Source organism: Tasmannia lanceolata, unplaced genomic scaffold (genome assembly GCF_043159265.1).
Source record: "Tasmannia lanceolata isolate RefF3 unplaced genomic scaffold, GAP_Taslan_0.1 ptg000016l, whole genome shotgun sequence".
NCBI lineage: Eukaryota > Viridiplantae > Streptophyta > Magnoliopsida > Canellales > Winteraceae > Tasmannia > Tasmannia lanceolata.
Window position 1 is genome coordinate 311,250 of NW_027518693.1, and position 21,563 is coordinate 332,812.

The 21,563-nt window shown below is 38.8% G+C and overlaps 1 protein-coding gene and 1 long non-coding RNA gene across 2 annotated transcripts in view; both read right to left on the reverse strand.

Moving 5' to 3' along the window:
* LOC143848259 (uncharacterized) overlaps positions 1 to 21,563 on the reverse strand; it is a 70,152-nt gene that overhangs the window by 12,563 nt on the left and 36,026 nt on the right. The gene's annotated exons all lie outside the window — the stretch shown is intronic.
* On the reverse strand, positions 9,304 to 12,579 carry LOC143848837 (putative disease resistance protein At4g27220). Its single transcript, XM_077357900.1, has one exon. It carries the CDS (start codon positions 12,577 to 12,579, stop codon positions 9,304 to 9,306), a length of 3,276 nt encoding a protein of 1,091 aa, XP_077214015.1.

Consider the following 21,563-nt stretch of genomic DNA (forward strand, 5'->3'; position numbering starts at 1 on the left):
TCAGAGTAGATTTTTTATATGGTGTAAGCCCCTATACTCTAGTATTTTTCAAAAAGTATTGTACGGCTTACACTCTAGGATGATCCAAACCGTCCATTTGATGGGCTAAAATGTAAATAGGGTGTGCAAAAAAAAAAAAAAAAATTTCCATCGGATGATCATTAGAGGAACTTCATATAATGGAACCTCTATAGATCGAATGGTTGGGATTATAGGAAAATGTTGGTATGGAACCAGACCCAGCTTTGTGCGGGATGGGACAGGTCTCTAAAGAGCCATTACGCCGGTTGTCCCTTGTGGGGTCAGCATCCTCTATTCCTCTTTTCCCATATTTTTTCCTTTATTTTTTGTGTACACCCGCTCTGTTTGGTTGCCGGGTTTTTTTTGTGCCTGGGAGTTTTGTGGGAGAGTAAGTTAAATTTTTGTCGCATCCCATGTTTGGTTGCCTTTTAGCACTAGGTTTATTTTAATCCCACTCTTGTAATGATTACTTGTGGGGTGAATTTTTTAATCCCACTTTTGTAATGATTGCCTTTTCATCCCATCCCAAGATAACCCGAGGAACAAAAATAAACTCAGGAACCAAAAATAAGCTTGAGAAGAATTTTTTTCTACCCAACAGTTCAAGCAACCAAACAAAAGTTTTTTTTTCTCCCACCATATCTCCCAGGGTATTTTTTTCTCCCACATAACCAAACATGGGATTTTTATTTTACCAGGATACTTCCAGGACTTTTTTTTTCCCACCTATCTCCCAGGGTATTTTTTTCTCCCACATAACTCCCGGGAACAAAAAAAACCCGGCAAGGGGTCACAAGTGATCGAGGTGCTCCCATCTTTGATTGATCGGATCCCTCCATCTAATAGGCCTTAATCTGGATCTCATATGGCCAATAAATCACGATTTCTTAAAGGCCTATCTAGGCTTTCAATTGATCACAATCGGGTCGCTCAATTTGTACTAGCTTCTTAGGTTTTGCCTTATTCTCAATTTTTAAGAGTGGATTTTCATATGGGGGAAGCAACTATAGTCAAGTATTTTTCAAAAACTATGATCCAAACCGTCCATTTGATGGGCTATAATGTAAATAGGGTGTGCCAAAAAAATCATTTTCATAGAATAATCCTAGCTCTATGATCATTAGAGGAACTTCGTATCATGGGAATCTCTATAGATTGGAGGGTTGGGATCATCCCATGGAAATGATTTTTGGGGCACAACGTATTTATGTTGTGGCCCATCAAAAGGTTTGCCTGGATCATCCTATGGTGCAAGCCGTACAGTTATTTTTGAAAAATATTGGACTATACGGGCTTACACCATAGCAATTCTATTATTTTGGAGTTTTTATATGGTGTAAGTCCTCATTTTAGAATGAATAACTTGTTTGGAGAAATCTTAAATGGTGTTCCTTTCTCCTCATCCTTGATCAAGAAGCACATATCAAACACCCATTGTAGCCATACACATACAGATGGGTTCACTGGGCAAGCCCATTTTTTCTACCTAAAAATGTGAATAAAACAAAACGTAAGCCCATTTTTTCTACCAAAAAATGAGCGTAAAATGTAAAATTTATTTTACTTACACGCATGGAAAAAATGGAGTCCAGCTACGGTCCTAAATTGAAGCCAGCCAGCCTAGGTACAAAATTAGGTGGGACCCAGCATGGTGTGGGATGGGACAGGTCTTTAAAGGGCCATCCCTCTCTCTCTCTGTCCCTTTCCCTCCTCCCTCTCTCTCTCTCTCTCTCTCTACTATTATTCTAGCTTTAGTCACCATCTATTGAGCATCCTCTTCTCCCATCTTTCTTTATTTCTTTTGTTTTGTTTTTGGGAAATGGATCGACCCCCAAAACATTGCAGAATAAAAATTTTGTGAGAAAATTACATATATGTTGCTTGCTTTAATTCCTGGTCCGTGTATTTGATTTGGATGTGTGTTACTCGATTTGTGTCATTTTTCTTACTTTTGTTATTTCTTTACTATGTCTACCAGGCAATCTACAAACAAGATCATTGTTGCAGACTTTCTTTTTTTAGATAAAAGATGGGATTTCTCTCTTTTGGATGGTACTCCAGGCATTTTGTGTTACTTCATTGAGAAACAATCCATACGAACCATGAGATCAAAGAAAACGAGAAATGGACAATCTAGATTAAGAAGAAATGCAACCTAATATAAAAGGGACAAGGGTTCGTTAGCATTTTTTTTTTGCAGGGGGGGGGGGGGGGGTATCTCATTCTCATGTTTTAGGATTTTGAGAGAAATCAATGAGAGTGAGAGAGAAGAGGAAGATAGAGAGAGGGGCCAGCCGAACATGTGTTCCCTCCGGAAAAAAACTTAGGAAAATAATTGTGGGTTACCCAACCCACGCGCAATGGGTGCGGGTCACCTAAGTGCTAACCCGTAGGGATGTGGGTCCTTTTTTACCCAACCCGTTTGACCCTTACCCGCATGACCTGCGGGTAACCCAACCCAATCCGCCAATTTGCCAGGTCTATACGGCTTACACTCTATGATGATCCAAACTGTCCATTTGATGGGCTACAATGTAAATAGGGTGTGCCAAATAAATCATTTTCATAGGATGATCCTAGCCCTATGTTCGTTAGAGGAACTTCATGTTGTGGGAATCTCTATAGATCAGAGGGTTGTGATCATCCTATGAAAATGATTTTTGGGGCACAACATATTTACGTTGTGTGTTACGTACCTACATGGCCCTTCGGGTTGAATAAATTAATTAGGTTTGTGTGGAGTTTGCTACGCGTAGGAGTCTTTTGTTGTTGTCTAATAAAGTGGAACGTGTCTTGATGTTAGTTATGATAAGAGTTATCTTGGATGAATCTTCAAAGTTTATTTAGAGATAGGTATTAGTGGAGAATTTATAGGAAGATGAAACATGGATGTTTTCTTGTATTTAATGTTGCTTATGAATAACATATGTACGTAGAAATTTATTCCAAAAATTGTGTTTTGTGCATAAAAGAGGATTGATCCTTCCCTCGAAGTGGATCTAGAGGCTGATCTTCCCTCTAATAAGATCAAATCCGTTGCAAACCGATCTAGGTTCGTAACAAGTGGTATCAGAGCAGTCGTTCTTGCGCCATGGCTACATACGACGAGATTTTGTATTCCATGCGCGGTGATTTTTGCAAGTGTTTTTCAGAATTTATGGAAGAACAACGACAATTTTCAGAAGGCTTGATCAAAATCAGCACGCTGATGAAGGAAATGTGAGTAGAAAGAAAGCTAAATTTAAATAATGTGCAAACTGATACTAGTGAAGGTGATTTAGTTGAACACCATGCAAAAATTTATCTTGATTTTGTCGACCCATTCGATCATTCCATCTCTTCGGTGCTCCGCAATGAAAGATCGTATTTCTTTTCCTGTTTGATCACAAGAGATTTTGAAGGTGGAGTTCAAAGGATCACGGCCGTTGTTTTTTAAGGTGGAAGTCCAACGTCAAATATGTTGCTCAACAAAATCATGCCCAATACAATTTGGGATCCGAGTGGAATAAATTGTTTTTTTTTTTTGTGTGTCAATAATCCAACCTTGATTTCAAGGGGGGAGGGATGTTACGTACCTACATGGCCCTCCGGGTTGAATAAATTAATTATGTTTGAGTGGAGTTTGCTATGGGAGTCTTTTGTTGTTGTCTAATAAATTGAAACGTGTCTTGATGTTAAGATAAGAGTTATCTTGGGTGAATCTTCAAAGTTGATTTAGAGATAGTTATTAGTGGAGAATTTATAGGAAGACGAAACATGGATGTTTTCTTGTATTTAATGTTGCTTATGAATAAAATGTGTACGTAGAAATTTATTCCAAAAATTGTGTTTTGTGCACAAAGGAGGATTGATCCTTCCCTCGAAGTTGATCAAGAGGCTGATCTTCCCTCTAAGAAATCTAAGTTCGTAACATTGTGGCCCATCATTGGACAGTTTGGATCATCCTATGGTGCAAGCCGTACAGTTCTTTTTGAAAAAGGTGGACTATACGGGCTTACACCATAGCATTTCTATTATTTTTGGGTTTTTATGTGGTGTAAGCCCCCATTTTAGAATGAATTGTTAAAGTATAAACGATAAATAACACCTTTCTCCAACAACTTAAGCTTTTGGAGAAGTTGGTAAGGGGGAGTGTTAAAGTATGTTAACTTACCAACTTCGCCAAAAGCTTAAGTTGTTGGAGAAATGTGTTATTTATCTTTTATACTTTAACACTCCTCCGCACGTGTAGCCCACTTGGCAAACACGTGGCACATGTGGTCCCACTTTGGGCCGACCATCGCATGTGAATTTTTACTATCCGGGAGGTTTGAACTCGAGACTTTTGGCTATGATACTAAACGTGTTATTTATCTTTTATACTTTAACATGAATCACTGGTCTAGAGAAATCTAAAATGTTGTTCTTTTCTCCTCAACCTTGATCAAGAAGCACAGATCAAGCACTCGTAGCCGTACACATGTTGCTTTGGGCAGATCATCTTAGAATGATCTCCTCAAAATGAACAGCCAAACAGAGCAATAAAGACGGGTTCACTAGGTACAGTCACCATCTATTGAGCATCCTCTTTTCCAATCTTTCTTTATTTCTTTTTATTTCTTTTTGGGAAATGGACCCCCAACTTGGGAAGTTGGGAATGCGTTTCGGTCCCCCGAAATTTCATTCGAAATCTACCAAATAAATTTAGCTAGTATTTTATCCCGTACGAAATTTCGTGGAAATTACCGTCGGTCGATGTTTCGGTAATTTCGGCTGAAATTTGGGGATAATATCAAATAATAAATAAAAAACAGATTTTTTTGGAGTTATCCTTTAAATTTTGTCTAATTTCGGGAAAAACAAAATTTCGATCCAAATTTTGTAACGTTTCGATTAAACCCAATTTCGATTTCGGTCTCGACTAAAACCTGATTTCGGTCCAAAATTTCGGGCTGCGGTCGAAATTTAAAACCTTTCCCCCAAGACATTGCTGAATCAATATCTTGTATCAGAATTACATATATGTTCCTTGCTTTAATTTCTGGTTGGCCGTGTATTTGATTTGGATAGTTGTTATTGGGTTTCCTCCGAAATTAAGGGATTTCACCCAAAAATCTAGATTGTGGATAATTACTTAATATTTTCCCGAAATTTGCCGAAAATCTATACGGGATAAAATATTATGTATTGTATTTCGGCTGAAATTTGTTTCGGTGAAGGCTGAAACACATTCTTGAAACTGAAATTTGAAACCACGGGGGAAATTACCAATGGGTAGACCAAAATGAGAGAATTGCCAAAGGTGGGACACTCTTTTGAAAAATTATAAAAGGGTCAAAAACAGAATTTGTGGGATAACCTGACCAAAATACCCCTAGGGGTTATCAAGTCTAAAATACGGTTATCAAGTCTAAAAAGGGATTATCAAGTTCATAGAGACTTGATAACCCCTGTTTAGACTTGATGTTGTCGCCTTTGGGCTAATCTCTCTCCCCATCCCATTCCCCTCTCACTCTACTCTTATTCTAACTCTAGTCACCATCTATTAAGCATCCTCTTTTCCCACCTCTCTTTTTTTCTTTTCTTCTTGGGAAATGAACCCAAAACATTGCTGAATAAATTTCTGGTATTAGAATTAGGAAAAAATTGCCAATGGGGGACACCAAAATACAAGAATTGTGAATGGGGGACACAGTATTGAAAAATTGTTAAAGAGGGTTGATAACCACTTTTTGAGAGTTTGTTATCCCCATTTAGAGGATGTTATCCTCATTTAGAGGATTGATAACTAAGGGTGGCAACGGTTCGGTTTCGGTTCTGTTTGACCCCCAAACCGAAACCGAACCGAACATGCTTACCTCCGAACCGAACCGAGCCGAAATCGAAACACTCCAACCTAACCGAACCGATCATACATTCCAACCGAACCGAACTGTGGACCCCGATCCGATAGAGGCGGGGGACGAGCCCCCACGAACAGTCTCAGGATCATCCACGTGAATGGAGAGCTCTACCAAGGAACTCTCGAAAGAATGTGCCTCTCACAGCATGAGTGGCGATACAAAGGGAGATACCTCTCGATTCGGGGACTAGCCCAGATTCGAGGCGTACCTTAAACAAAGAAGAGTCGCCATCCAAGGAAGTGGGCCATGGATCCCACACTATGCTCTGTTGCAACGGATAACCAGAGATATAAAAAGAAGGTTCGTGCCTGGTTACGAATTTGGAAGGTCCGAAGAGCACCTCGTCCGCCCAAGTGCAAGCACCTGGTCTCTTATGATATTTACTTATTGATTTTGAAGAGTTTTGGACGGAAGTCATGTGAAATGAGAACATATATCTCCGAGAAGACGTCTACCTAATCATGCACGTCTCAGAGATGAATAATAAACACACACAAAATAAATGAAAGAAGTGTCGCCTGAGAATAACTAGGTTATGAGTGTCATACCTAATTGGTGTCTGAGTTCTGGTGTGCAAACACATGCATGCTACAGCTAAAGGTATAGGATCTGTACATGAAAGTAAGAAAACACAGTAAAATACACAACACAAATCAATTCTATACACGACTGGACAAGACAAATCCTAAAACTCTAATGCAGGACTTGACTCGGACCAAGATGGCCATCCACCTCGGCTGCACTACGTATCCCTGCCTCGGGAAGAATCGGAGTCAACGTAGTTCGATGTCCTATTCTAAACTACGATGCCTAACCATCTAGAACTGCTATTCTAGACTCGATCCACCAGACTCGACTGATTCTTAAAGCTTTTTGTACCATTGCTTAAATTCAAGTGAATTGTAATTTTTAGGACTCTATATGCCCTAACTAATGCAAGATGATTATCCTTAAGCTAATGCAGGTGGACCCTACATCCTATGTATTTGGGCTGTGCATCCTAAAGAAAACCATGGGCTGACTATATGCTTCCTAGTCTAGCCATCGGTTCGACAAAATGTCTAACCGATCGACTCGAGGCCTCCTAACTCTAGGGACACTTACACGACAGGACACACCATATCAATCGAAGAGTTAGGATCATCCTGTGGAGAACATTGTCTGGGCACACCCTATCTACGTCAGGCCCAGAAAACAAATGGTTTCGATCACCCAAATAATGTGCACCATATAATTATGGAATCTGATCTGTAAATATTAAAGGAGCCATAATAGTTATAAGCACAAATCAGATGGATACATGGCATGAGAAGTCACTTTAGACACATGATCTATGGAGTTTTAATCCAGTAAAATAGCAAATAATGGAACAACTCTATTCAACAGAATGTTAAAATTTATCAATGATTAAATGGTAGGTTGAGCTGGTAATCCACCAAAAGTTGTTGTGGCGTGTCAAAATGTCAACTCCATGGCATACACAAGCTAGCCAGCACCCATAGTATCACGCCAAAGCGGTAGAAATTGCATCTGCAAGAAATTAGTATCCTCTTCAATATCAATTAGAGACAAAATAAAAGGAATGAAAGGGAGCTCCTTATCAATGGTTCCTAAAAGAAACATAGCTAGTACTTACACAAGATTGGAATGGTTCATTTCTTAACATTTCAAGGGTTACACGTCACCGACAATCGCCCAACATAACCGGCGGTCAAAATTCCACTCTTTTGCTAAATCCCTACCAAACACCCATCGGGTAATCAGGAGAATTACATTCCCTGGTATTTCACTCAAAAAAACGTAACCAAACAGACCTGGAATTTGACCACATTCTGAGGACCACCTGCACCACTAGACAATCAAATATGGCTCAATGTAACTGTATACTTGAGAATAATGAGATTTTACCTTCGACTAGATCTCTCATTTAATCACATCTGCAACTACCAGCGCTATTTACTTTGATCAAGGTGAAACAAAGTAACAGAAATATCACAGTAGTCCTATTTGTTTGGAGCCAATATATTCATACATAGAATTGATCACATGAAGAGGACCCCTGCACCACAAGATGACCAAAGCATTTCATTATATAAAAAAATTTGGGTTATATTTAAGGATCTAAAAGACAGCAACTCATAAACAACCAACATGAGTTCATAAGAAAAAAAGGGCTTTTAAATCTGTAACCCTTGGAGTCAAGTTGCTAGCACCACATCAAGCAACTGAAGCAGCACATTATGAGCAATGATGCAACATCAAGTGCCAAGTGTTTACGACAAACTCACCGGGAACATTTTCCTCCATCAATACGCTTGATTGATCAATGGCCTAAGATCATCTTATCAAGGTGTTCTCAAATGAATTTGGCCGGACTTGTGGTCGCAGGTCACAGGTCAGATCACCAGATCTAATCACTTACATATATGGCACAAGTGGTGACCCAAAAGATGAATGTTAGGAACGAGCTTACAACCAGTGTCTTTTAAGCATTTTTTATAATTTAAAAAGAAGACTCTTATTGTCACACTAATTTTTTTTCTGAATGTTGATTGAGTTAATTTTTTTTGAAAAGGCAACAGAATATATATATATATATATATATATATATATATATATATATATATATATATATATATGTAAAAACAGAACCGAGGTGGTCCTGAAGAAACAAAGATAATACAAAGATAGCAGTACAATAATTCAAGGAGGTAGATAGTCCTATAACTAAAGAGTCCAAGAATGTCATCAACTGCATGCCATGTTGCCACACTATTGAACATAGATAACTAATAATTATAGACTCAATATTATTTGTTGTACTTATTTTACTTCTTCTACTTTGGGGTTTTGGATTTGAGAGGGGTATGTTAATTTAGGTATTACTGAAACTCGTTACAAAACGAACTCTACAAGATCTGATCTTTTGATCTCCCTTTGTAGAGGGCATGACGCACTTAATTTTCATGGGCAGTAATTAGTGAGACAACCTAATTCCAAAGGACCTTGAAAACAAAAGCCAATCTTTAAAAAAAATGATTTGGAAGCAATAACATAAGCATTTCCTATGCATCCACATCATGCAGACTGCCTATACCTAAATGTAAACAGATGCAACTGTCAAGCTTCTAACAAACATAATATCAAACACAATAAGGGGTTGTGCTTTAAAGCTAAAATATGCTTCAAAATGGAATACCAAATTTCTTACTACTTTAATATCCTTTAATGGGTAGAGAAGTGGATGCAAAATGCAAAAGAACAATAAGAAGTAAGAGAGAATGATACAACAAGAATAATAAAAATTATCATAATTATAGAGTTTTTTTCATTCTCTACAAGATAAGGATTGTGGAAGACATGTGGTAGTAACTTGGAATGCTATTATCTCTACAATAAATTAAAAGAAACACAAATAATCATATTGGGCCGAGACAAATCGCCTGTCGTCCTCCCGCTGTTGAAATGGATGAAAACGAGGTTGGAGGCGTGACATGTCGCCTTCGTCCTCCCACTCCAACCCTTCAAACCATGCTTCTTCTCCTCTAATCTTTTCAAGTTTAGGTGTGTTGTGGGGTCTCACCGGAAACCTCTTTAAATTCGGGCAAGCATTTACCCAAATAGATATCAAGGAAGGGAAATGGAGAAATACATGGGACCCTCCTCCTCCTCTATTGAGACGGCAGCAGATACTTGTAAGCTTTGGGAGATGGAATAACTCTGTAGTCTCTAATCGAGGGAGCAGAGTCTCTTTATCCACCACACCCAATTCCTGCTCCTCTTCCTCTCCACTTATTATCACCTCTATTTCTTCACACTCTTCTACATGGAGGTATTCCAATTGTTGAAGGCACTGTGCAAGAACAGGGGAGAATAGACATCGCAAGCTATGGCACCTAACCACAGTCAACTGGGTTAGGTTGTGGAATGTCCCAGTTGGTGGTATGGCCCCCTTCCATATACACGACAGTTCGGGCAGACTTCGTAATTCCATTTTTTTCAATGTAGAGAGAGGTGATGTAGTAATAGCAGCATGATCCTCTTCTCTCATCCCCTCTTCGTAGTCAAATACCTCCTCTAACTCTTCACAACCGACTACTCTGAGTATCTCCAAGCTTTTCAATCCTTCAAGCAGATCATATGATAGGATATTTTTTAATTTCCTACAACCGGAGATGTTCAGCTCTGTAAGGTTCCCAAAGAATCCATTAGGAAGCGGGCCGTGACAGATCTTCTCTAATTTCTCCGTGTCAAAGAGGTCCAATCGTTGCAATATCCTAAAGGCATTTGGTGGAACCCGATGAGATTCTTCCACCGTGTTGATGAAATGTCCCATTTCGTCACAATCGAAGAGACGGAGGTACTTCACGCTGTCGAAAGAGACACCTTCATCATCTATGAAGTGTACAATATTGGAGACGCCCTCCAATTCAATTTCTTCGCTTCTTTCTAATAACAGTTTAACCCACTTTGATAAAGGGTATGAAATGTTGATGGATGTACACTTGTCGTAGTCGCTCATGAAGCTCCGTCGGTACCAAACGCGGATGCGGAATTTCTTTAGTTTCTCCCAAGGGCCGGAGACTTCTAGAGACAAACAATTCACGTCTTCAACATCAATTTGTAGAACGGTCAAGCGAGCCAAAGATGCCACCTCATCAAAGCTCGCTTTACTTCCATCACCGCTGCTGCCTCTTACCTCCCACTCATTGAAGCTATCTCCCATGTACAGTTCTTCTAATTTAGTCAACCTTGAAATGACATTTGGTGCCACCATTGTAACAGCATGACACCATGTCAAGTCCAAAACCTTCAGATTGGATAATTGCCCGATTTCTATTGGCAATACTTTGATCGCAGTTTTCCTTAGGCTAAGTACTTCAAGTTTCACCAAACCTCCAAGTAGGGATATGTCATCTAAACGCATGCACCCATCTAAGCATAGTGTCTTGAGGTTTTTTAAGTATGGTAGTGATGGGGGCAATGATGAAATCTTGGTATTGCTTAGATCCAAGACGACAAGGGCTTTCATTCCTTCAATGAAATTATTTGGAATTTCTTCCCAACCATTCGTTCGTTGTAGTAATAAGGTTGAGAGGCGTGGGCAATTTGGCCGCTCGGGGAGCATACCAATTGAAGTTCCCATAAGTGAAAGCCTCTTACATTCATCCAAAGTCTCTGGCCACTCTGTCAATTCCTCTCCCACTTTAACTAGAAACCCATTCTCTTTTCTTGATGCGATCAATATGGCCACATCTCTAACAACATCGTGCAGTTTTACAAAACCTTTTTTGTCACCGTCTAACAACAAACAAGAATCCTTAAGTGTTTCAACCAAGGTCTGTATTCTATCCCACGCTTCCTCAAAATTGTTGACATCCTTGAAAACCCTCTCCCCCATCATGTATCTAATCAATACGCCCACTTCAATGTTATGATCTTCGGGAAAGACACTGCAAAACAAGAAGAACAACTTTGCTTCCTCACTTCTAATGTGGTTGTAACTCAGCTCGAGACGAGAGTACACCTCTTTTTCAACACCCTCTATGTTTCTTGCAGAAGACCGCTTTAATTCTCTCAATGCATTAGCCCAAATAGATGAGCCTTTGCCTTTCAGTGCCCTTGCAACCGTGATAATGGCTAAAGGCAAGCCCTTGCATTCTTTAGCAACTTCCCTTGCCAAACTCCGCAATTCATCAGTTTCAACAACTTCTGCTTTCTCTTTGAATAGATTCCATGAATCTTGTTCAGATAAGACTTGGACTTTGATATTTTTCTGGCAATTCATCATGAAACATACATCTAATCTCCGTGTTGTCATTATAATTTGGTAGCCCATTTGTGTACCTCTGCAGGGGATTCCGACCTTTGTGAAGTCCAATCTATCCCACAAATCGTCCAAGATTATGAGTACCTTCTTTTCTTGCTTTAATCTCTCCAACAGCCGGCCTGCCCGCACTTCTTCATTAGTTTCTTTCAATTCCATGCCTAATTTTTCTGCGAGTTCGTCTTGGATCTTTTGCAAGTCTTGCTTTTGGGAAACAGTGACCTTTACAACCTTATCACACAACTTTTCATCCTTAGCTTGCTTTCCCACTTGTTCCACTAGGGTCGTCTTGCCAACACCTCCCATCCCATATACCCCGATGATGTTGATTCTCTCCTTTTTTAATGTCTTGATGATCAGCTTCTTAGCTGATTCTGTGGATTCAAAAGCTGTGGATTCAAAAGCCTCAAATTCTCCTGTTGGGTTAAAGCTTGGACAAGGGCGGGGAGTTGCTACATGAGTGAAATTCCCTTTTGCTAGCAGGACATGAACATCAACCATCTTCTTCGTTGCTTCTCTACCTAGAGAAAAGCGCGAGCTGAAATTGGGACACCATCCCTTGAAACATCTCTTGTTCTCCTTCATCCCCTCTTCCAATCTCTCCGTGATTGCCTCAATGTCATCTACTTGTTGTAGCCATAACTGCACTACACGAGTGATTTCTTCTCCATTTCTAATAGCAGCGTCCACTAATTGTCGCACATCATCTCTCGTCGACCTTAGATTCTCAGCTTTGAGTTTAAGATTTTCAACACTCTTTTTATAGTGAACAAGATAATCATAACGGCGCTTAACAGGACCATATAAAATCTTCGCCACTTCTAAGATGCATGTAGCTACATCAGCCATGATGTTGGAGAAAACAAGGGATCTCAAAGAGGAAACTAAGAGTGGAAGGAATAGCAAGTCTACCTTATTTCTCTCTCTTCATCTTGCAAGAGATCACATTGGGAGGCAATAATTGAACCTTTGACAGCTGTAAAGAAAAAAGAAAAAGTGTCAAAACCTATTCTAACTCTTGAGTACTCTCTCCAGTTCTCCACCATGCAATTTACAAAACATGATCATTATTGCATACTTTCCTTTTCGATTCTTTCATTTTATTCTTTCATTATTGCAAAGTGGATTTTTTATATGGTGTAAGCCCCTATACTCTGCTATTTTTCAAAAAGCATTGTACGGCTTACACTCTAGGATGATCCAAACCGTCCATTTGATGGGTTAAAATGTAAATAGGGTGTGCCAAAAAAAAAAAAAAAAAACATTTCCATAGGATGATCCTAGCCCTATGATCATTAGAGGAACTTCATATAATGGAACCTCTATAGATCGAATGGTTGGGGTCATTCGATCCAAACCGTCCATTTTTTTCCCATTTTGCTTCATTTAAGGGCAGGGCTAGTCTCGTAATTAAATTTAAAAAAGAGGGTAATGTTTGCTGGGTAAGCTTTATCTAACCATAATTTTAATTTTTATATGGCATACACACATAAATATTGTTGGATAATCCAAATGGAAATGATATATTCTCCCCTTTTTTTTCTACCTGGGGACAATCCCCTCTAGCGTAAAAGAGAAGTGATAACTGATAAATACACTAGAGGGGGCTGTCCCAAGTAAAAAAGAGGGGCAAATATATCAATTTCCTAATCCAAAATATTCAATTGTTTGCCCCTAACATAAAGAGGCAGATCCCGAGAATATTCTCCATAGGATGATCCTAACCCTCTGATCCATAGAGGTTTTTTTTTAATGTGCTGTTCTTCGGATCAAATGGCTTGAATGATTAAACTATTTGGGTCCCACTATAACTTTGTTTTTAAAAATATGAGCAATGATAGATACAAGGGAGCCCCTGCATAAAGAGCCGCAGAAGGGCTCTTCATTGGATCCACGTCATTTTCAGTTACATTTTAAAATAGGTTGAAAAAGTAAAATCAGTTACATTTCATGACCTGGATCCATTCAAGAGCCCTTTTTTGGCTCTTTATGCAAGGGCTCCCTTGTATCTATCAGTCCTCTTTAAATATATACACCTACGCATACGCATGGACATAATATAAAAACTCTAATTCTAGAAGGCATGTATGTTAAAAAATGAAGGGAAACTTTAACGAGGAGGAAACACAAGTATTTGTTTTTTTTTTTTTAAAAAAAAAAAAAAACCTATAAATATAAAATTTAATTAGTTACTCACGTTTAATTTGCATTTCTTTCAAAATTATATTGTACGGCTTACACTCTATAATGATCCAAACCGTCCATTTGATGGGCTACAATGTAAATAGGGTGTGCCAAAAAATCATTTTCATAGGATGATCCTAGCCCTACGATCATTATAGGAACTTTATATTATGGGAATCTCTATAGATCGGAGGGTTGGGATCATCTCGCGGAAATGAGTTTTTTATGTTGTGTCATGGACGGCCTGGATCATCCTATGGTGCAAGCCGTACAGTTATTTTTGAAAAATATTGGACTATACGGGCTTACACCATAGCAATTCTATTATTTTGGAGTTTTTATATGGTGTAAGCCCCCATTTTAGAATGAATAACTTGTTTGGAGAAATCTTAAATGGTGTTCCTTTCTCCACATCCTTGATCAAGAAGCACATATCAAACACCCAGTGTAGCCATACATATACAGATGGGTTCACTGGGCAAACCCATTTTTTCTACCTAAAAATGTGAATAAAACAAAACGTAAGCCCACTTTTTTCTACCAAAAAGTGAGCGTAAAATTTATTTTCCTTACACGCATGGAAGAAATGGAGTCTAGATAAAAATGATGATGCTACGGTCCTAAATTGGAGCCAGCCTAGGTGGGACCCAGCATGGTGTGGGATGGGACAGGTCTTTAAAGGGCCATTACGCCGGTCGTTTGGGGTTCTCCCTCTCTCTCTCTATGTCCCTTTCCCTCCTCCCTCTCTCTCTCTCTCTCTCTCTCTCTCTCTACTATTATTCTAGATTTAGTCACCATCTATTGAGCATCCTCTTCTCCCATCTTTCTTTATTTCTTTTGTTTTGTTTTTTGGGAAATGGATCGACCCCCAAAACATTGCTGAATAAAAATCTTGCGTGAAAATTACATATATGCTGCTTGCTTTAATTCCTGGTCCTTGTATTTGATTTGGATGTGTGTTACTCGATTTCTGTCATTTTTCTTACTTTTGTTATTTCTTTACTATCTCTATCAGGCAATCTACAAACAAGATCATTGTTGCAGACTTTCTTTTTTTAGATAAAAGATGGGATTTCTCTCTTTTGGATGGTACTCCAGGCATTTTATGTCACTTCATTGAGAAACAATCCATACGAACCGTGAGATCAAAGAAAAAGAGAAATGGACAATCTAGATTAAGAAGGAATGCAACCTAATATAAAAGGGTCAAGGGTTCGTTAGCAATTTATTTTTATTTTTTTGCTTTTTTTTTTTGTAGGTGGGGGTGTATCTCATTCTCATGTTTTAGGGTTTTGAGAGAAATCAATGAGAGTGAGAGAGAAGAGAAAGATAGAGAGAGAGGGGCCAGCTGAACATGTTTCCCTCCGGAAAAAAACTTTGGAAAATAATTGTGGGTTACCCAACCCACGTGCAATGGGTGCGGGTCACCTAAGTGCTAACCCGTAGGGATGTGGGTCCTTTTTTACCCAACCCGTTTGACCCTTACCCACATGACCTGCGGGTAACCCAACCCAATCCGCTAGTTTGGCAGGTCTATACGGCTTACACTCTATGATGATCCAAACTGTCCATTTGATGGGCTACAATGTAAATAGGGTGTGCCAAATAAATCATTTTCATAGGATGATCCTAGCCCTATGTTCGTTAGAGGAACTTCATGTTGTGGGAATCTCTATAGATTGGAGGGTTGTGATCATCCTATGAAAATGATTTTTGGGGCACAACATATTTACGTTGTGTGTTACGTACCTACATGGCCCTCCGGGTTGAATAAATTAATTAGGTTTGTGTGGAGTTTGCTATGCGTAGGAGTCTTTTGTTGTTGTCTAATAAAGTGGAACATGTCTTGATGTTAGTTATGATAAGAGTTATCTTGGGTGAATCTCCAAAGTTTATTTAGAGGTAGGTATTGGTAGAAAATTTATAGGAAGATGAAACATGGATGTTTTCTTGTATTTAATGTTGCTTATGAATAAAATATGTACGTAGAAATTTATTCCAAAAATTGTGTTTTGTGCATAAAAGAGGATTGATCCTTCCCTCGAAGTGGATCTAGAGGCTGATCTTCCCTCTAATAAGATCAAATCCGTTGCAAACCGATCTAGGTTCGTAACAAGGGGTATCAGAGCAGTCGTTCTTGCGCCATGGCTACATACCACGAGATTTTGTATTCCATGCGCGGTGATTTTTGCAAGTTTTTTTCAGAATTTATGAAAGAACAACGATAATTTTCAGAAGGCTTGATCAAAATCAACACGCTGATGAAGGAAATGTGAGTAGAAAGAAAGCTAAATTTTAAAAATGTGCAAACTGATACTGGTGAAGGTGATTTAGTTGAACACCGTGCAAAGATTAATCTTGATTTTGTCGACCCATTCGATCATTCCATCTCTTCGGTGCTCCACAATGAAAGATCGTATTTCTTTTCCTGTTTGATCACAAGAGATTTTGAAGGTGGAGTTCAAAGGATCACGGCCGTTGTTTTTTAAGGTGGAAGTCCAACGTCAAATATGTTGCTCAACAAAATCATACCCAATATGATTTGGGATCCCGGTGGAATAAATTGGTTTTTTTTGTGTGTGTCAATAATCCAACCTTGATTTCAAGGGGGGAGGGATGTTACGTACCTACATGGCCCTCCGGGTTGAATAAATTAATTATGTTTGAGTGGAGTTTGCTATGCCTAGGAGTCTTTTGTTGTTGTCTCATAAAGTGAGACGTGTCTTGATGTTAAGATAAGAGTTATCTTGGGTGAATCTTCAAAGTTGATTTAGAGATAGTTATTAGTGGAGAATTTATAGGAAGTTGAAACATGGATGTTTTCTTATATTTAATGTTGCTTATGAATAAAATATGTACGTAGAAATTTATTCCAAAAATTGTGTTTTGTGCACAAAGGAGGATTGATCCTTCCCTCGAAGTGGATCAAGAGGCTGATCTTCTCCCTAAGAAATCTAAGTTCGTAACATTGTGGCCCATCATTGGACAGTTCGGATCATCCTATGGTGCAAGCCGTACAGTTCTTTTTGAAAAAGGTGGACTATACGGGCTTACACCATAGCATGTCTATTATTTTGGGGTTTTTATGTGGTGTAAGCCCCCATTTTAGAATGAATTGTTAAAGTATAAACGATAAATAACACCTTTCTCCAACAACTTAAGCTTTTGGAGAAGTTGGTAAGGGAGAGTGTTAAAGTATGTTAACTTACCAACTTCTCCAAAAGCTTAAGTTGTTGGTGAAATGTGTTATTTATCTTTTATACTTTAACACTCCTCCGCACGTGTAGCCCACTTGGCAAACACGTGGCACATGTGGTCCCACTTTGGGCCGACCATCGCATGTGAATTTTTACTATCCGGGAGGTTTGAACTCGAGGCTTTTGGCTATGATACCATGTTAACTTACCAACTTCTCCTCAACCTTGATCAAGAAAGGTGTTATTTATCTTTTATACTTTAACATGAATCACTGGTCTGGAGAAATCTAAAATGATGTTCTTTTCTCCTCAACCTTGATCAAGAAGCACAGATCAAGCACTCGTAGCCATACACATGCTGCTTTGGGGAGATCATTCGAAAATGATTTCCTCAAAATGAACAGCCAAACAGAGCAATAAAGACGGGTTCACTTGGTACAGTGCCAATCCTCCTTGGCTCAGTAGATTCTTTCAAAGTAAAATGGGCATAAAACAAGACACAAGCCCATTTTTTTCTAATTAAAATGGGCGCAGAATTTGTTTTACTTATGCTCATGAAAGAAATGGAGTCTAGATAAAAATGGTGATGCTACCACCCTCAGTTGGAGCCTGCCTATGTTTGGGACTAGGTGGAACCCAGCTTGGTGTGGGATGGGACAGGTCTATAAAGAGCCATTAAGTCCGGTTGTTGCGTTGCCTTGAACTCAGATTCTTAGGTAATTAATCTATGGGCTGGATGGGTGTTGCTGGGTTTTTATCATTTTTCTTACTTGATTTTTCTTCCACTCAATTTGCAAACATGACCATCGTTGCAGACTTTCTTTTGTGACACTTTCATTTTATTATTTTCTTTTCTCTCCACACTTCAAAGGAGGGGTCACAACTGATAGAGGTGTGTCTGCTACGGCAAAGTGGTCCCATTTTTGATTGATCAGAACCCTCCATCTAATAGGCCTTAATTGATCAGGACCCTCCATTTCTCACAATGGGGTCGCTCAATTTGTACAAGCTTCTAAGGTTCTTTCTCAATTTTTAGTAGTGGAGTTTTTTTTAGTATTTTTCAAGAAGTACTGTACTGTTTATACTCTAGGATGATCCAAACCGTCCATTTGATCCTAGCCCTATGATCATTAGAGGAACTTCATAATATGAGAATCTCTATAGATCGGAGCGTTTGGATCATCCTATGGAAATGATTTTTGGGGCACGACATATTTACTTTGTGGCCCATCAAATGGACGGTTTGGATCATTAGATGGTGCAAGCCGTACCGTTTTTTTGAAAAATACTGAACTATACAGGCTTACAGCATAGCATTTCTATTATTTTGTAGTTTCTATAAGGTGTAAGCCCCCATATCAAGCACCCATTAGCCATACACCTAGAGATGGGTTCTCTGGATACAATGCCAATCCTCCTTGGCTATTCCAAACCGTCCATTAGATGGGCCACAGCCTAATTAGGTTGGGACCCAAAAATTAAAATAACATTTACCTAACAAAATAAAGAAAAATATTGGGTCGTCTCTTCTTTTCTGTATGGAGTAGTATTGCTTCTATTAGATTTTCATTAAAACTGAGTCAAACAGGTTACGACTTTTATTATCTGATTTATAAATTTCTTGGTTTGCGTGCAATAAGGACAACATGCTCTTCTTTTCATTGACTTGAATCTTATCTGAGGAGATGATATGACATCCATTTTTCTTGAAATTAAATCGCATTAATACCCCACCGAAATACATCATTTACTTCCAACCTGAAATCAGTTTCTTATGAGTACAAACGGAATGGGCCCAAATATAAACCATCTTACAATTTAAAGATGCCAAAGACTGAATGCTTCGCTCCCATCATGTTTTGTCAATGTGAAAATTATGCAATTGAAATGTATGTTCTTCCAGCTTGGGCAATTGTAGATATGCAGTAGTTTGTTTATATGCACATGGTTAACCGAAACTTAAAGAATATCACTTGGTTTTTTTTTTCTCATTTCAGAACCCACAATCTGATTGATTGTATTCAATTCCTTTGTTTACTTTAATATATTTATTTATAATGTCAATGGAATATGGCATTTCTTTTTAGGTTTATCAACTTATGACGCTCTGTAAGTTGTTTTAAATATCATATTCAGCTTAGGATGATTTTTGGGCCTTTCGGCGGGCATTCTTCTACAGGTTCCTTGCACAACCTGTACCTACTTGAAATTGCTTTGTTCTTGATTTTAGCAGTCAGATTTTCAATTTTATGTTCTTCAGTTTCTTCTATAATCACCGCATATAGCTGAACAATCTCTTTATTATGAAATTATTTTCAAGAAAGATGCCATATTCTTTCCTATGATATCATCGGATTGGATTGGGTTACTTAGAATATGTATGTTCTAATGTGGGAATTTTTTCTTGCACTTTTCTTTTGGTCTTAATTCTTCTGTATGGTTGTTGGCATTACTGATTTCTTATATTGTGTTATTGAAATTTAGGTTACTGTTATGTTTCCTTTTTCTAATAAATACATGGTCTTTATATTGTTTTAAATTTTTTTTATGATTAAGATATTGAGTTTTGTTCCATTTCAACAAAAAAAAAAGATAATTGAGTTTTGTTAGTTAAATTACCACTATTATTGTAAGAAAAGTTGAAACTTAATCTACACAAGGTAAAGACTTGAATTGACAAATATCTGTTAAGCTGTTTTTTTTTAAATTTTAATTTTCCTGAATTTTATTCTCTTGGTAACTTCTATAAATCATATCAGCCGCTGATTTTCTTGATTTTTCATATTTTTATATTTTTTACGTATTTTTTTACGCACAACATGCCTTTCCAAATTGCATCTTTTTAAGACAAATATTTCAAGATCATAATTTTTTCTTCGCCCTGTGCATCGCACGGGACTGCAACTAGTTTTAAGTAAAAGAAAAGAAAAAGAAACAAAGATAATGGAAATAATTGTTAACGTGTAAAGAGGCTATTGTTGGCTCGTTCTCAGGTTCCCAATTCGGTTTTCGTATCACTATTTTAATTAGGGCGCAATTAGGGCGCTGATATCTCACCCCTCGACACCCCCCCCCCCCCCCCCCCCCAAACGGCTGGCTAACGTTAAACGTTAGGATTTAACGTATGTGTCACTTTCCCACCATTTGACCTCTCTCTCTCTCTCTCTCTCTCTCTCTCTCTCTCTCTCCACACACACACAACAGGAACAGTTGGTGGGCCCAACAAAAACCGTTGGTGGAATGGTGGGCCCATCTTTGAACAACGCAGGCCCCACCCATACCACACCGTAGGATAATCCAAACCATCCATTTGATGGGCCATAAACGTAAATAGGTTGCGTCCCAAAATATTATTTTCATAGGCTGATCCTAGCCCCTCCGATCTAAATAGAAACTACATCTTATGCAACCTCTATAGATTGTGGGGTTGTGATCATCCTATGGAAATGATTTTTGGGGCACAACCTATTTACATTGTGGCCCATCAAATGAATGGTTTGGATCATTCTATGGAGTTGGTCGTAAAGTAACATTAAGGCCCGTCCACAACATAGGACGATCCAAGCCGTTCATAGTTTGGATAATCCTATGGAGTTGGTCGTACAGAACATTAAGGCCCAATCGTAGGCCCCACTGATATTTTTTCAAATTGAAGCGTTCCTTCCACAACATAGGATGATCCAAGCCGTCCATGGTTTGGATCATCCTATGGTGTGGTTCGTACAGTAACATTAAGGCCCAATTTAGGCCCCACCCATATTTTTGAAAATGAAGTGTACCGTCCAAACCATAGGATGATCCGAGTCGCCCATTTGATGGGCCATAACGTATTGTGCCCCCAAAAAGGTTGGCCCATCAAATGAATGGTTTGGATCACCCTGTGGTCGTACAGTAACATTAAGGCCCGTCCACAACATAGGATGATCCAAGCCGTCCATGGTTTGGATAATCCTATGGAGTTGGTCGTACACTAACATTAAGGTCCAATCGTAGGCCCCACCGATATTTTTCAAATTGAAGCGTACCGTCCACAACATAGGATGATCCAAGCCGTCCATGGTTTGGATCATCCTATGGTGTGGTTCGTACCAATTTAGGCCCCACCCATATTTTTGAAAATGAAGTGTACCGTCCAGACCGTAGGATGATCCGAGCCCTCCATTTGATGGGCCACAATGTAAATAGGTTGTGCCCCAAAATCATTTCCGTAAGATGATCACAACCCTACAATCTATAGAGGTTGCAAAAGATGTAGTTTCTATTTAGATCGGAGGGCTAGGATCAGCCTATGGAAATAATATTTTGGGACGCAACCTATTTACGTTTATGGCCCATCAAATGGACGGTTTGGATTATCCTATGGTGTGATATGGGCGGGGCCTACGTTGTTCAAAGATGGGCCCACCATTCCACCATCAGTTTCTGTTGGGCCCACCAACTGTTCATGTTGTG

Bases quoted from the DNA above. Each gene is read 5' to 3' on its own strand.
- LOC143848837 (XM_077357900.1), bottom strand. From the start codon at position 12,579: ATGGCTGATGTAGCTACATGCATCTTAGAAGTGGCGAAGATTTTATAT.